This window comes from Eleutherodactylus coqui, chromosome 7 (genome assembly GCF_035609145.1).
Source record: "Eleutherodactylus coqui strain aEleCoq1 chromosome 7, aEleCoq1.hap1, whole genome shotgun sequence".
Taxonomy (NCBI): Eukaryota; Metazoa; Chordata; class Amphibia; order Anura; family Eleutherodactylidae; genus Eleutherodactylus; species Eleutherodactylus coqui.
Window position 1 is genome coordinate 193933313 of NC_089843.1, and position 16852 is coordinate 193950164.

At 42.8% G+C, this 16852-nt stretch overlaps 1 protein-coding gene across 1 annotated transcript in view; it reads right to left on the reverse strand.

Annotated features, from left to right (window-relative positions):
* MYO1F (myosin IF) overlaps positions 1-16852 on the reverse strand; it is a 134163-nt gene that overhangs the window by 79639 nt on the left and 37672 nt on the right. Inside the window, exons 2-3 of the mRNA XM_066574187.1 lie at positions 9118-9255; positions 1184-1273 (exon numbers count right to left, since the gene is read on the reverse strand). Coding sequence (XP_066430284.1) covers positions 1184-1273; positions 9118-9255 — 228 coding nt within the window. The remainder of the gene's footprint in view (positions 1-1183; positions 1274-9117; positions 9256-16852) is intronic.

The window sequence follows — 16852 nt, forward strand, 5'->3', positions numbered from 1 at the left end:
CCAGCAAGCCACATACTGCTGTGGACGTGCGGACACTGGCACGTCACAGCAGGAAGTGGTAATGTGGTGAGGGGTCAAAACGGGGAGGGGTCGAACTCAGGGGTCGAGTAACGAGCACCATCGCGTATGCTAATACTTGAACGAGCATATTCGCTCAACTCTACTTACAGCAAATCTCATCCATACACTATAAAAATGTGGAGATTGACCCGCGTTGTACATCTGAACTCGATTTCTGCCATAGAGGAGTTGCAGATTTGTTGCGTATTTTCCCAATTGAGTGCAATAGGGCAATCTAAATCTGCAACAAAACCCAATAGTTTCCAATTGTATAACTGATTATCCACACCCGAAAATCCACAGATGGGACAACTGAAAAACTAAAAAGCAATTTAAAAAAATGTAAAATAAAGTCTGTCCCCACTTTGCTGATCTTCTGCTGGTTCCTCAGTGAGGATGTGTATGGCCTGAACGCGTGAAGATTACGGTTGTCACATGTGTTACTGTGATTGCTGGAGACCAGGATGCAGAGACCGGTGCGGACCAGGGAAACAGCAGAACATTAAGTGAATGCACCATGGAAATTCTGCATGCATTTGCTGCTGAGGATTTCCCTGTGGCTTCCTCTGGGTTACCATAGGTCTCCTGTACACGGGCGATATATCACTGCGTTATCCGTGGCGATAATCCAGCTGCGGGTAACGAAGTGAACGCTTCCCATAGACTTAACTATGGAAAGCACAGCCTGGAGTCCACAAACAGAGAATCTTAGGGATTCTCTGCTTGCGGGATTCAAATCGCGGCATGCTGCGCTTTGCCGCAATTCTCCGCGGTGAGCCTATCTATCAGATAGGCTCATCGTGGAGACCTGCCGGGTCCCCCCCTCCCCCGCGGCGGAATATCGCTAGCAATATTCCGTAAGGGCTGTGGACCTTAATCTGGCAGGTGTGAACATACTGTATACCTTACTGCTTATGTAGCAAAATACTGACCACATCTACATGTGAATGAGGCTCTACATTGCAACATGCAAAAGGTGAAATTTTCTTGTGGGTATCAAGGCCCAAAATATGAAATCCACAGTTAGGAATGAGTGACATTTTATCTACGTCAGCCTGAACAACCCTTTTAGTATTTCTCATATTATTTAATATAATCTGAGTACGGACACAGAATTACTTACAGCTCCTTGATATAACTCCACCTCTCGGTCTGTAAAATAGGGCATCTGCTTAAATGGATTAACTGAAATAAGTACAGAACCTATGTATGTCTGGCAACAGAGTAAAGGAAAGTGAGATGGTCTGTCATGCAATAAAGCATTAAAATATGCAATGCTAGAAATTCTGTGTGGAAATTACTTTTGCAGTGAAGTGAATTGCGCTAGATGAAATCAACTCATCTATATAGAAAAACATATTCACCGGGCTGAAGTGATCATGCAATGAGCTTTTATATGGAGTAAGCAGACAGCTCTGTTCACAATGCAGCGGCGAGACATGGAATTCCATGCAAAGTTCTCACTCTCTTAATAAGCTCAGTCATGATCACACTGGGTCGGCAAACACCTGATTGGCTAGGATACCGGGTGGTAGACCCCACAGATCTACTATTGATGGCTTATCTTGTAGATACGCAACAGCTGGACAACCCCTTTAAAGGAGTATTCCTTTTTCACACTTTTATGGCAATAGATGTGCTCTTACCCCTGCCACCCGCACTATATTTTGCTTTCCGGCCCCAGCTGTCAGGAAACAGCCAAGTGGGCTGCGCTATGTTTCCCTAACACCTGTAGAAGGAAATTTGGAGTTACTAAAACAATGTGGCACAACAACCTAAACTTTTTCCCCAGCTCCCAAGTTATGGAAACAAGATAACTCGTTACACTGTTTCCATAACTTCTATTCATCTTTATGAGAGTTATGAAAACCGTACAAGATAACTCGCTCGGCTGTTTCCGTAACTCGAAGAAGCCTCATGCAAAGGAGTATTGCCATCATGGCCATGATTGGCTAAGAAGGGAAGTAGCAAAAAGAATTCAGGGAAATAAAGTAGTTGCACACAGCAACTAAAAAAGCCCAGTTTCCGTTTATAAAATAAGCTCTTATTAACTCAATACTCTTTATACAGAAGGTTAATATAGTAAGACAAGAAGTGACATCACCAAACAATGTAGAATACAATCCCTGATTATGAAGATAAATATTTACATCCTTATTGGTTTTTTTCTGCTTTATGAAACACCTTAGTGATGATATGAATTGCTAAAAACAAGGACTAAAGGCCCATTTAGACACAAAGATTATCGGTCAACGATAATCGTTGCGTCTAAATGTGCGGCCATCGTGCACTGTTCGTTCACCACTCATTTCTAGCCAGCTAGAAGTAAGGGATGAGCCTTATCAGCGCTGCACACTAATATCTCCACAGCTGGTGATGATAGCATTCTTTCAGCTGGTATCCCGCTGGCAGTTCTCAGCGGGACACTAGCTGAAAGCAACAAGAACAATGCAACTGTTTGCATATACAAAACACAGTTTTGGTAAATTGGCTCTACGTTTTATAGCAAAAAAAGGTGTGGGAATCCGGACACATGGATAAAATTTTTCCTTTGCTTTATTTCCATATCAGGCTTGCATAGTCAGGTGAACAAGGCTTTACGCCGATACGCGTTCTTGTACTTGTAAAACCATGTACCTGTGAAACCATGTACCTGACTATGCAAGCCTGATATGGAAATAAAGCAAAAGAAAAATGTTATCCATGTGTCCGGATTCCCACACCTTTTTTTGCTAATGAACAAGCCATAGGACCGGATGGCTCAACGGATCTAAGGTTGTTTTTCCTTTGGGCAGACAAACTACAAGTACCGCAAAGCTCTTCTATAGGTGAGATAATTTTTTCATTATTGCAAAAAGACAGCTCTACGTTTTAGATGCCCCATTGAAAAACAAAAGAAAAATGCAAAAAAAGTAAACACACACAACACTTAATGACATTGTGTCTGGTATAATCACAGAACCAAGTAAGCTAATCACACATGATACATAGAAAAACATGGTTTGTATGAGTTTCTTTGATGTTGGCCATTAAGACAATCACATTAAAGGCTTCCGCAGTAGTCTGCCATCATGGAACTTCTCCTCTTGTTCTGCAGTAAAATCACTAAGGCTGCTTTTACACAGAATGATTTATCGTTGACACAAGCGAATGATGATGGGGTTGGCTCGCGCATCCTCTTTACACAGGCAGATACATTGTTCGCTCGATAAATCGCACAGTCGTTTAGTTCTCTGTACTAATGACTGAGAACGACGGAACGATCAGTATTTAAATTTTGAAGGTTTGTGAATATGTTTTGGACCAGTTCATCCTAGTCGTCTGCTTTATGGTTACCCAAGTTGTCCTTGACAACTGAGACATATATGTGCCAGACAGAAGCTTCAACCTCATTCATAATATTTGTGAACTTCGAATAGTTGATGATTTTATGAATTTGAGAATAAATTAACTGTACATTAGGTAACAGCTGGCATGGAGAACGATGGTCCAGAAAGTGACCAAAGGTTGTCCTTCACTAAACAGACAATCATCATCACATTAGGTAACAACAATGTCAAAGAGTGAAAAAACAGACAAATCTGTTGCAGCAGTGCTGAGATCGCTGTCGGATTAACGAAGTCTGATGCAGGTTTTAGATTTGGTTCTGCACCTTCTAGCTCAGTAGGTGTGAGGTAATGTAGTCACACCTGGGGGTGATTAGCTTGCTATTTACCTGGGCTGGAAAGTGAGCTTAGGTGCTGTGAATTGCCAGTTGCTCGCTGTCTGAGCTGGTAGTAAATGACTCCCATGGACAGCGTGGTCTCCACTGTGACGTGAACAGAGGACGGCTCCATGTGCTGTGGCTTCACCACCAGCTAAGTGTAGTGTTTCATTTGTTTTTTCCTTTGGGGTTTGCTTTGTCCTTTATTTTGTTGGCCAAGTAGGGTTAGGGCCCTCTCCCTAATCATGACGTATTTAGGGAAAGACCTTGCTGTTTATTTTCTTTGTGTTGCTTGGGGCTGTCGCCCTTTGGGCTATCTTTGTGCATATCCACAGGTGCAGGTCCAGCACGGTATTTGCGTAACAGAATCCCTACGGTATATATTAGCAGATACAGCCAGATTTGGGTAAAATAATGATTTGAGGGGTATCCTCATCACTAAAACTTGATTCAATTTGGCAACGCTAGTGGCATTTTTAAATTTAGCATACCTAAAAGACCCTAAATAAATTATTTTTGGTTGGACTTCGTTATTCTTCATCAAGACCATTTTTAAGCATCAATTGTTTGTTCATGTTTTCTGATATTATTGATCTTGGTAGGTTTGAGTAGTTTGTGCATTTGTTAGTATTTTACTATACATTTGTTGTGCTTATCCCATTTCAGGATATTTTTGCAGCATAAAGGCTTATTAAGACGACCGTATATCGGCTCGCTCTTCACGCCGAGCCGATATACGGAGTCCTTGTCTGCAGGAGGGGGGAGAGGATGGAAGAGCCAGGAGCAGGAACTGAGCTCCCGCCCCTTCCCCGCCCCTCGCCACTATTTGCAATGGGAGGGGCGGGATGTGGGTGGAGCTAAGCGGACGAGACTTAGCTCCGCCCCTGTCTCACCCCCTCATATTGCAAATAATGGCAAGGGGCGGAGAGGGGGCGAGAGCTCAGTTTATGTTCCCGGCTCTTCCATCCTCCGCCCCCCCTGCAGACAAGGACACCGTATATCGGCTTGGTGTGAAAACCGAGCCGATATACGGTCGTCTAAATAAGCCCTAATGCAGTAGAAATCTGCTGATCCAGACAAGGAGTACAAAAGCAGAACCAACAGCCATAAAATGAAGTGGTAATCTTGTTACAATGGCAAAAGTGTGATCCATGAACTTACAGGGCATTAAGAGGAGCCATCGCCTGACAGAGGGTCTTTGTTTTGAGGAAAATAAACTGAAAATCAATATTTTTCTAAATACATGCCATTTAAGAAAAAATTCTAAAAAAAAAATTTGCAGCAGCTGTTCCTCACGCATGCAAATGAGCAGACTTCCCAGATCAAGGCGGTCCAACTTCTTGTTGATTGTGATCCTGGCATCTCCTGCATCCTCCCACCATCTCCTGCGTCCTTCCAGCATCCCCTGCAGCAGCATTCAGTTTCAGACCGCAAGATCTCAGGCTTTGCCCAAAACGCTATTTACTGAATTAGTTCGGTGGTATTTTCATTTTCAAAAAATCATTACTTTTTTATTTTCCACATGTCTACATGAGGGCTTGTTTTTCGCAGGACAAGTTCTATCTCTCAATAACACCATTTAACACACCATATGTTTTATTGAAAGGCTTTTAAACATTTCTAAGTGGGTCAAAATGGGGGAGAAACCCACAATTGCACCATTGTATGTGTGTGTGTGTGTATGGGGGGGGGGGGGGGGGGGGGGTTATATTTACAGTGTGCATTGTACAGTAAAAATGACACATTGCCTTTATCCTGAGGGTCAGTATGAAGTCAGCAATACCAAATTTATATAGTTCTCTTTTTACATATTAATACTAACAATAATAAAATACCTTTTAGAAAGGATTGCTTTCTGTCACCATATTTTTATATTTCTGTCTCTGGGGCAGGTTTTTTGCTGGGTGACCTATAATTTACAATGGTATCATTTTCTAGAACAAATAACTTTTTGATAGCCTTTTATTCAATTTTTTTCTTGGAGACCTAGAGACCAAATAAGCACAATTCTGCCCTTGTAATTTTTTCGGATGTAGTTAATCTTGCAAGATTAGCAATGTGATATTTTAATAAATTGGACCTTTTCAGATGTAGCGATATTTATATATTCTTTTCTTTTTTTTAGCTGCGACAACTGGGAAAAAGTTTATTTTTAACTCCTAATATGTATTTTTTATAATAATTTTAAAAAATCTTTATTGTGACTTTATTTTTACTTTTTTTCATTAGTTTCCACAGGGGACTTAAAGTTGTGATTGTTTGATTACTTATATAGTATAATGCAATACTGCATTATTGCATTGTACGTGTTTTTTTAAAGGCTGCTGATTAAAGATAGGCCACAGGCATTACTTTAACAGACAAATGATCATATTAGCCCCGGAGGCCTTCAGAAGGTGTCATGGCAGCCTGGACACCAACCCTGTGATCTTATTGCAGGTGCTATGGGTGTGCGCATTTCATTTGCAGAAAGATAGCACATGTCCTATATTTCTGCATATTTACGCAACAAAGGTCCCCATTGAAGTCAATGGAGTGTGTGCAAATGCGTGCGCAATATGCAAGGAGATGCGTGAAATGCTGCATAAATCCACTGGAAAAAAGAACATATCTGGAATTAAAAAAGCCTCGTTCATAGTGCAGAAAAGTTGCACTAAGGCGTGCACAATTGTGCTTACGCTCATGTGAAGCTGGCCTAAGGGTGGCTTCACACAAGCGTGTTTTTGTGCGTGCATATGTGCCCACAAAAACACGCTTCTATTAGAAACAATGCATTCCCTATGGTGTGTTCATATGTCCGTGTTTTACAGGTGCGTGCCTGTAAAGATATGACATTTGTGCACCACAGGGAATGCACGCATTGTCTCCAATGCAGCCGCGGCTGCCGCCGGCCACTCCATTAAAGACAATGGTCTGCTGGCACCCCTGAATTGTTTTTCAGGGAAGGGCTTTACATATAAGCTCTTTCCTAAAAAAACAAGAATTTTAGCGTAAAAAAATTTAAAAAATACTTACCTGTCTGCTGCTGCCATGTCCCCGCGGGGATGAAGAACACATCTGTCGCATGCATCAGATGTTTCCTTCATCCCCACAAGGAAAGAGAATTCCCTGCTGCAGCTGCCACATCTGTGACAGATGCAGCAAAGAAATTCTTCATCCCTGCGGGGAATAAAAAATTCTCTACCACAGCTGTCTCAGATGACAGCTGAGGTAGCGGATCCGGCTGTCAGCATCCTGTAATTGTTTTTCAGGAAAGGGCTTTAAATATATGACCTCTCCTGAAAAAGAACAAAAAAAATTAAAATCCCTACCTGCTGAATGGACTGCCTCTGATTGGCTGAGCACTCTCATCAATCAGAGGCAGCTCCTAGCTATTGAATGACAGCTGAGAGCTGCCTCTGATTGGTCCTTGTGCTCAGCCAATCAAAGGCAGTACTCATCTATTCATGAATTAAATCCCTGCCTGCTGAATACTCCTCACAGCAGTGCAGGAGAAGAGCTAGCTAGATGCAGCAGAGCCCTGGTAGCTAAAGAAAGGTGAGTATAGATTTGTTTTTATTTATATCACCATTTTTTGTTGTTTTTCAGGAAAGGGCTTATACTTAAAGCCCTTTCCTGAAAAACAATTACAGGAAGCCGGCAGCTGGATCCCCTACCGCAGCTGTCATCTGTGACAGCTGTGGTAGGGAATTTTTTATTCCCCATAGGGATGAAGAATTCCTTTGCTGCATCTGTCACAGATGTGACAGGTGCAGCAGGGAATTCTTTTTCCTCGCAGGGATGAAGGAAACATCTGCTGCATGCGGCAGATGTGTTCTTCAACCCCGCAGAGACATAGCAGCAGCAGACAGGTAAGTATTTTTTCAAATTTTTTTTTTACACCAAAATTTTTGTTTTTTAGGGAAGAGCTTATATGTAAAGCTCTTCCCTGAAAAACAATTCAGGGGTGCTGGCAGACCATTGCCTTCAATGGAGTGGCCGGCAGCAACTATTTAAAAGTATAAAAGTAGAGCATGCTGCAGTCTTTTTGCACATCTGAAATGCACAGTACAAATAAGCGCTTGTAAACAAACCTATTGAAATCAATGGGTTCTATTCTCTGCGGATTGTGCGTGCAAATATGGCCATGTGATGTCTAATAAAAGGCAAGTGAAAACGACAAGATAGCCAAACAAGAATGGTAGGGTGACCTGTCCTATCTCCCCCCCCCCCCCCCCCCCCCACACCCCTCTCATTCTCTCCCTCTCTCTTTCTCTCTAAGTTTTGTATCCCCTCCCCCGAAGTTTACTTTGCAGTTTTACTAGACCACAATCTCGTGCTTAGATAAGTATTGTTACCTATAAAACTGAGGACAAATTGATCCATCTCACTAACCAGGTGCGAGAGGGACGAACCAAGCAAACATACTTTTGCCAAATGCACTAGAATCGTTGTGTAATCACTGTCTATGCCCTGTCTGTACCAGAATACTGTCTGTCCTAATAAAAACTTATTAAACCAAAAGGCAAGTGATATAGGTTTAGTGCGACTGAATGTGGAAGCATCTCTTACTGTACCTCACTTACAGGAAATGGACATTGCAGAATGCAAGAAAGGCACATTTACATCGGTTCTCGTTACCCGTCTCTAGCAGAGATGCCCACTCTCATCTTTTAAGTTGTCCAGCAACCAGACTCTTGCTATCTAAATCCATCTACCGGAACATGAAAAGCTGAACATTCACAATTCCTAACCTTTGATAACAAATACTCATCTCAATACCAAAAACAGAAGTTGGACATTTCTAAAACTCTTTGCACTTTCAGCATGTATTGCTGCGGGATGCGTCACACACAGCGGCCCTCCACCAGGCGCCTCTTCCTTCCTCTCCTCTTTCATGTCCATTTATGGACTCTTTCAGTTAACCACAGCTTCTCTCTTAATTTCTCCCTCCCACACCAAATGTTACTAATTAGTAGATATCAGAGAAGCTGCTGCTCATGTTATGCAATCAGTTCTAAAAGTAAGATTCTAAAACTAAAATCTATGAATAATGTTGTGAGAGGGAGGAAGGATAGTAATGGCATCTGCTCTGGTTCATCCAGCCAAGACGAGATTGAAGACAATGATAGAAATATTGTAACCGGCTTCTTTGTCAACGCTGACATTGTTCCCCAGAACCTTATCTGCCTTTGCTCAGTGCATGGGGTTTCTGGTCACTGTTCTACAGACATCCCACAGATTAGGAAGTTAGTGAAAGTCCTATCAAAAACAAGATTGCTTACTTACTGCTTAAGGCTTTTACTCATGGCTCAAGATGGCAAAGTCTGCAAACAAGATCTCCTGAAAGTATATTACAGTAATGGAAAGGATACAAAAATGTAGTCATCCAAGTATCTCTTTTTGAGGTTCTCCACTATGGCATCCTCTGTGATTTTGGAAAGGAGCACCATATCATCAACTCCACTCTGTTTGACATTTTGGCTCTGCCAATGATACCTTTCTTTGCTTCCCTAGAGAAAGACAGACAACATGAAAGGGGGGAAAAAAAGAACTGCAATTATATCTTTAAGGTCCATTTCAGACTGCGGTAACATGTCCACTACCCCTGGACCCCAAGTGGTTCTTCTGAATTAGACTTATCAAACGGTTCCAGAGTTATCACAGTTTGGTTCAGTAAAATCATGAAGTATTTATAATAGAGGCAATGGAATAGATCTACCAAAATGCCCCTCTTGCCCCATTCAAATGCACCCTATTGAACTCCCAATCCGCAGGCAACAAACTCCCAACTATCCATGACCTCTTCACCACCAAACACTTGAACTTGCTCGCCCTCACCAAAACCTGGATACAGCGGTCCGATTATACTTCCCCTGCTGCATTGTCCTATGATGGCCTGCAGTTCTCCCACACCTCCAGATTGGACGACAGGAGCGGCGGAGGAGTAGGTGTCATCCTCTCGCCTAACTGTACCTTCTAGGTCCTTCCCTCAGCTCCCTCGCTCACCTTCCAGTTATTTGAAGTCCACATCTTGCGACTCTTCCGCCTACTGCCCCTACGTGTCGCAGTCATTTACCAGCCCCAAGGTCCCACCCGCGTCTTCCTAGACCACCTTGCCGCCAGGCTCCCCCACTTCCTATCCTGTGAAATCCCAACCCTCATCCTTGGCGATTTCAACATCCTTACTAGCGACCCCAAATCTAGCTCCCGGCTTTTAACGCTTACCTCCTCCCTCGGCCTATTGCTAATCTCTGACTCCCCCACCCATCTCTGCTCTGCCTCTCACTTTACTAACTTCCACTCTCAGATCACAAACCTTCTCTCTTTCTCCATCAGGCACCCTAGTATCTCCCCTGACACTCCTATCTATTGCACCTCTAGGAACCTCCAGTCCGTCCGCACCCAACAGTTCGCCGAGACAATTCAGTCCTCCCTGTCCCCTATCTCTTTCCTCCCTTGCCTTAACCTGGCATCCGAACACTACCACACAACCCTCAGCCATGCCCTTGACAAAGCAGCACCACCCGTGACCTGTGCCATCAACCGCAGACCACGGTAACCTTGGCTCACGTCCCAAACGCGCTTCATCCGGCGGAGCTCTAGGTGTGCCGAGTGGCTGTGGAGAAAATCAAAGCTGCCCCAGACTTCCTCCACTTCAAATTTATGCTTAAAACTTATAACCTAGCCCTTCACCATGCCAAACAAGTTTATTTCACCTCCCTTGTTTCCTCACTATCCCATAACCCCAAGCGACTCTTCAAGACCTTCCACTCCCTCCTCATCCCCAAAGAACAGGTCCCCATGACAAATCTGACTGCTGGAAAACTAGCTGCCTATTTCAAAGACAAAATTGACAACACCTGAAAAGAAATCTCTGAAAACTAGCCTTGATCATAGTCTCCTCGGCACTGCATCCAGCACTTACTCACTTTCTACCTTAGAACCGATGACAGAGGAAAAATTCTCCAGGCTGCTTTCCGTTGCTTGCCCCACCACCTGTGCTAGCGACCCTCTCCCCTTTCACCTCATCCGGTCCCTTTCCCTAGCTCTCATTACTCACATCACCACAATCTGCAACCTCTCCATAACCTCTTGCACTTTCCCTTCCACATTTAAACACTCCATCATATCCCCTCTGCTTAAAGAAAACAACCCTGGACCTGACTATTGCTGCCAACTACCGACCCGTCTAAAACCTCCCCTTCATCTCCAAATTACTAGAATGCCTGGTCTACTCCCGCCTCACACGCTTTCTCTCTGACAACTCACTTCTCAACCCCCTCCAGTCTAATTTCCGCTCTCTACATATTTGACCGAAACTGCCCTCACAAAAGGATCAAATAACCTGTTGATGGCAAAGTCAAGGGGTGACTACTTCCTACTAATCCTCCTTGACCTGTCTGCTGCATTTGACACTGTCGACCATGACTTCCTTCTCACTATGCTCCGCTCTATTGGTCTAAAGGACACTGCTCTTTCCTGGTTCTCTTCCTACCTTTTTGACTGCTCTTTCAGTGTCTCCTTTGCTGGCTCAATCTCCTCTCCACTTCCTCTAGCTGTTGGGGTCCTCCAGGGCTTGGTCCTTGGTCCCCTTCTCTTCTCTATTTATATAGCCCCAATTGGACAAACCATGCATAAGTTCGACCTCCAATACCATCTCTACGCTGATGACACCCAACTATACACCTCTTCTCGTGAGATCTCTGAGCCATTCCTCCAAAATATCACTGACTGTCCGTCTGCTGTCTCTAATACTATGTCCTCCCTTTTTCTCAAACTTAACCTCTCTAAAACTGACCTCCTCGTCTTTCCAACTTCCAACAGACCTCCCCCCAACATCTCCATTCCAGTGTCTGACACCATCATAACCCCAGACAGCATGCCTGCTGCCTTGGGGTAACACTGGACTCTGACCTCTCTTTTACCCCCCACATCCAATCTCTGGCCCAAACATGCCACATGCACCCAAGAAATATTTCTAAAATACGGCTGTTTCTAACCACTGACATGCTAAAGACACTTGTGGTCACCCTAATCAACTCCCGACTTGACTACTGCAACTCGCTACTCATCGGCCTCCCCCGCACTAGACTCAATTCACTCCAATCCATACTAAATGCAGCAGCTAGGCTCATTTTTCTATCCAACCATTACTCAGACGCCTCTGCACTATGCCAGTCACTGCATTGGCTGCCCATTCACTGAAGAACTAAGTTTAAACTCCTCAACCTCACCCACAAAGCTCTGCATGGAACCGCGCCACCATACATCACCTCCCTCCTGTCCGTACATGACCCAGCCCTCTCACTCCGATCTGCTAACACACTCAGACTAAACACCCCTCTAATATGAACCTCACATGCTCGTCTCCAGGACATCACCAGAGCAGCACCCATCCTCTGGAACGCTCTACCCCAAGGCATCCGGACGATTCCCGATGGACGAAATTTCAGACATGCCTTAGAAATGCACCTCTTAAGAGAAGCATACCAAATCCCCTGACCTTTTCCCCCGCGCCACCCTATGGCTCCCCACCCCGTTTGCTTTCTAATAACTGATTTTACACATGAAATCCCCTACTGCCTGTGTTCCCCCATGCCTCGCTCTCCTCCCCACTTGTATCTCCTGTACCACCCCCACCCCAATTGTTTCAAACTGATTGTACCTCACATTGTAATTGTTGTATTGTATGAGTTGGAGCTACACAAATAAAGATTATTATTATTACTATTATTATTAGCTCTATCTGTACAAGCCTGCATTGTGTTTCTCAACTGACAAGAAGGTACATGAATCGTAGACAACCATGCTTGGTATAGAAAGTCTTGCTGAGAAGTGATGACATCCGTTATCTGTTCAGTGTCATTTAGCAAATGCTCTCCATCTACCGTACATGCCATGTTCTGGTTCATTGTACACCAAGAGGCAAATATGGAGCAACTATTGACTATGGAGGCCAACAGGCGTCCATTTAAACAACCAGCAATCCCAAGTAGGATTCTTTAATTCAGACAACATTTTGGGTATGTTCACACATTGCAGAAGAAGCTGATCCACAGGATTTCTGCACCGAATTCACTGTAAAATCTGAAAATCCAAAAAAAACGCAGCAAGTGAACACACTTAGGGCATAATCATCTGCAAAGTATATGCTGCGAATTTAGAACAGATTCGCACAAACGTATTTGCACCCCTTGATTTCAATGGGTTTGTTCATGTGTGTATGTTCCCTGTGCACTTCGGTCACGTGCAAAAAACTATAAAAAAAAATGCAGCATGCCCTATTTTCTTGTGCTGAGAGATGTGTGATACGCTGCATAGTTTAGCTGGAAAAATAATATGTCTGGGCCTCATTAGACAAACAAGCCATTTCAGTTGGTGCATCTTTGTTTGCTGCAAGCAAATGGACATGCCTCATGGGCGCAAAATGTACAGCAAATACGCCAATGCGCGTGCAAAAGAGTATTGCTCATTCCGCAAAAATGCTACGCTCGTGTGTGCGTAAATGCGTATGCTCTTGTGAAACACAGGCCTTTAGAAAGGCAAAAAAAAAAACATCATAAAAACCTGATATGGAAAGTCTGGACACGAGGGTGTGTTGTTGAATGTCTAGTGCGAGAGAACCTGCTTATGTCTACTTAGAGCTGAGATGGGCAGTGTAGGCAGTTAAAGGGTGAAGTTGTAGATGGAGTATATCTCCCTCCCAGGCTCTTAGTCTGGACAGGGTGGAGATCCAGTCCATAACTTTACCCTGGTTCTCAACTCAGCTGTAGGCACTGACCCTGTTACTGGGGCATAAAAGGCTGCAGGTCTTTGGAGTCAGTGTCTGTCAAGCTGAGGAAGGAGCAATACCTTGCAGCGTGGACTTGAGCACCCTGCGTGGTGCATCTTTGTATCTTTGCACCTGATATTTTAAAAGGACTTTTCTATTTTCTTTGCCTGGTGTGTACTTTACAATAAAACTGAAGTAAGTTTTATGTACTTTCTAGTCCAGTGTATCCTTGCCGCCCCCACCCCCTGGAGGACTTTCTTACAGCAGGTAAAAAGTACTACGCTCATGTGCACGTAAAATATGCATTTGCTCATGTGAATCTGGCCTTACTGGTGAAAAATACACAGAATATTAGAATGCAAGCAAAGTGGAAAAGATTTTAAGAAATCTGTAAAAAAATACCTGCAGCATAAATTGAACTGCAGCATGGATTTTAAATTGCGCTGTGGACTTTAACCCTGTATTCTAATTCAGGGTGAAAGTCCACAGCGCAATTTAAAATCCCTTCACATGAGTGGGCGGAAATCTGCAACAAATCCGCAGCAAATATCCACATGCAACACTTTCAGATTTTGGTGCGCATTCGTCACAGATATTCCACGGGCATGGAGAGACGTAACTGCACTCTGGGCACTACCGTTGTCGGGCTCTAATCTGATTAGTAGGCCCCATGCATGCACAATACTCCCTGGACATGCAGTTGGGACCCTCCGATCAGGCGGGATCGTATCCCTGGAAGTAAGACTGCAAATGATCCCACTCTTGTGCCGAGCTAACAATCTGTGAACACTTCTGAAGGTCGCTTATCTATTAGCCAGATGCATAAGATGTTATAAAAAGCATCCCCTATGATGCCTGGTCCGCCATGTCCGTGCATTGCATCAGCAGTCTTTCTTTATCTGTATTTCATTAAAGAAATTATATAAGTATGTTCATACGGTGAAGTTGCAGTGGAATTTGCCGCTGCAAATTCTGCCTTACAAAATCACATCAAAAGCTGTGGCATTCTGCCACAGTTTTTAGCACAGACTTAGTTCTGCCAATGGGCAAAATCTGCGTGTAGAATTCTAAAAAGAAACATAGTTTTCAGCATCAGAATTACGCATATGAATTTTGGCCATTGACAGGGCTTAATCTGCACATGGATGCATGCCAAAAATGATGTTACCAAAGTAGACATGGTGACCGCTACAGAGTTCGCAGCAATAGGGGGACCGGCCACCCAGCCTGTACACAAGTCTTCTGCACTGCAGTCATCGGAATGCCTTGACAACTGGTGCCGCAGCATTAGATAAACCAGTCCGGCACAAATATCCAGCCATGCACCCAGCAGCGTTGGGATGCACTGAAAAAGGCAGAGCTAATATGCACGATAGTCAAACTCTGCAGAGGCTGATGGTAGCAGTAATAGGATGGGGCGATGTTGCAGACTGCAGAGGGGGAAATTTCAGACTCCTCAAATGGGGTTAGGGGAGTACAAGCAGTTTATTTCTTTTCAAGGGGAAACTACTATTGTAGGGGCATAATTAGAGAGTTGGTGGCACTAGGTGGCTGCATAAGGGACCCTTAACCCCTTGAGTGGCGGGTTTCCTACGACCCTGTCGTGCCCACCAGGGCAGGTTTTTTAAATGGCCTAATCATTTAATTTCAACTAATTTTGCAGTCGCGTTCCAAGAACCATAACTTTTTCATTTTTCCATTAACACGGCCATGTGAGGGCTTGTTTTTTGCAGGACAAGTTGTACTTTTGGATGGCATCATTTTTGGGTATATATAATGTATTGCATAAGTTTTGTAAAAAAATTTGTAGGGCGATTGGGGGAAAAAAGAAATTCTGCCATTTGTTTTTTTGTATTTCATTTTTATGGCGTTCAGCATGCAGAATAAATAGTGTGATAACATTATTCTCTGAGTCAGTACGATTCTGGCGATACCGAGTTTATACAGTTTTTTTATGCTTTGCTATTTTTGTACATTTAAAACATTTTTTTTTCTTAAAGGTTTGCTTTTGTGTCGCCACATTCCAAGAGCCGGATTAATGTTATTTTTCCATTGCCGGAGCCCTAGAAGGCCTTGTTTTTTCAGGATGAACTCTAGTCTGCATTTATCTAATTTTTTGGAGCATATAAAATTTTGATCGCTTTTTATTCCATTTTTTCCAGTGGCACGATTAACTAAATCTGTAATTCTGGCGTGTTTTTTATTTTCATTTTTCACTGCATTCTCTGAGCAGTATAAATAATATGTTAAAGTAATTCTGCAGGCCAGTACGATTATGCCAATACCAAATTGTAAGAGTTTTTTTCTTTTTCGCAACTTTTTCACGGTTTAAAAAAAAGTAATAAGTTTACATCGCCCTCCTTTTGCCATATCTATAATAAAAAAATCTAAATCATAAAAGAAAAATACATATTTGGTATCGCCACGTCCGTAAAATTCCAATCTATCAAAGTAGCACATTATTTACCCTGCACGGTGAACGTTGTCCAAAAAAAAAGATAAAGAACCCCACAAATGCACTTTTCAGTCACCCTGTCTCCCAGAAAAAATGCAATAAAAAAGCAATCAAAAAGTCATATGTATTACTGACTTAGTACTAACGTAACCTACAGGACATCTTGCAAAAAATGAGCCCTTGCTCAAGTACTTCGATGAAAAAATAAAATGCAGCAGAAAATAATTTTAAAAAATTAAATGTCTTTGAAAAAAAAATACAAGTACTACAGCAGAAAAAAACTATACACGTTTGGTATCGTAGTAAATGTACTGACCCATAGAATAAAGTTATCATGTCATTTTGTTGCAGTTTGTGCGCCATAGAAGCAAAACGCACTGAAAGATGGCAGAACGTCATTTTTTTTTTCATTTTTCCGCACTTAGAATTTTGTAAAAGTTTCTCAGTACATTATATGGTACTTTTTAGGACCATTGAAAAATACAACTCGTCCCACCATAAACAAGCCCTCATACAGTGATGTCAATGGATAAAGGAGTTATGATTTTTTAAAATGGGGGAGGAAGAAAAGAAAAAGAGAAAAAAAGGCTGCGTCATTAAGGGGTTAAATAGTGTACTAAATAATGTACTAACTTCCTCCTCTGGGTCATTACGATGCAGGGATACCACATGTGTAATTTTGTTTTTAATTTTTTATAAAGTAAAGGGAGACAAGTGTTTTTTTTAATTTTTTTAATAATTTTTTAAACTTTTTTTTTAGTTTTGTCTCTTTAGGGGACTTCCACATAGACTGCAGCATTTAAAGGGTTAACAGCAGAGATCAGAGGTTTTCTCAATTCTCTGCTGTGTAAGAGCTGGTGCCTGGCTATCCTCTGACAGA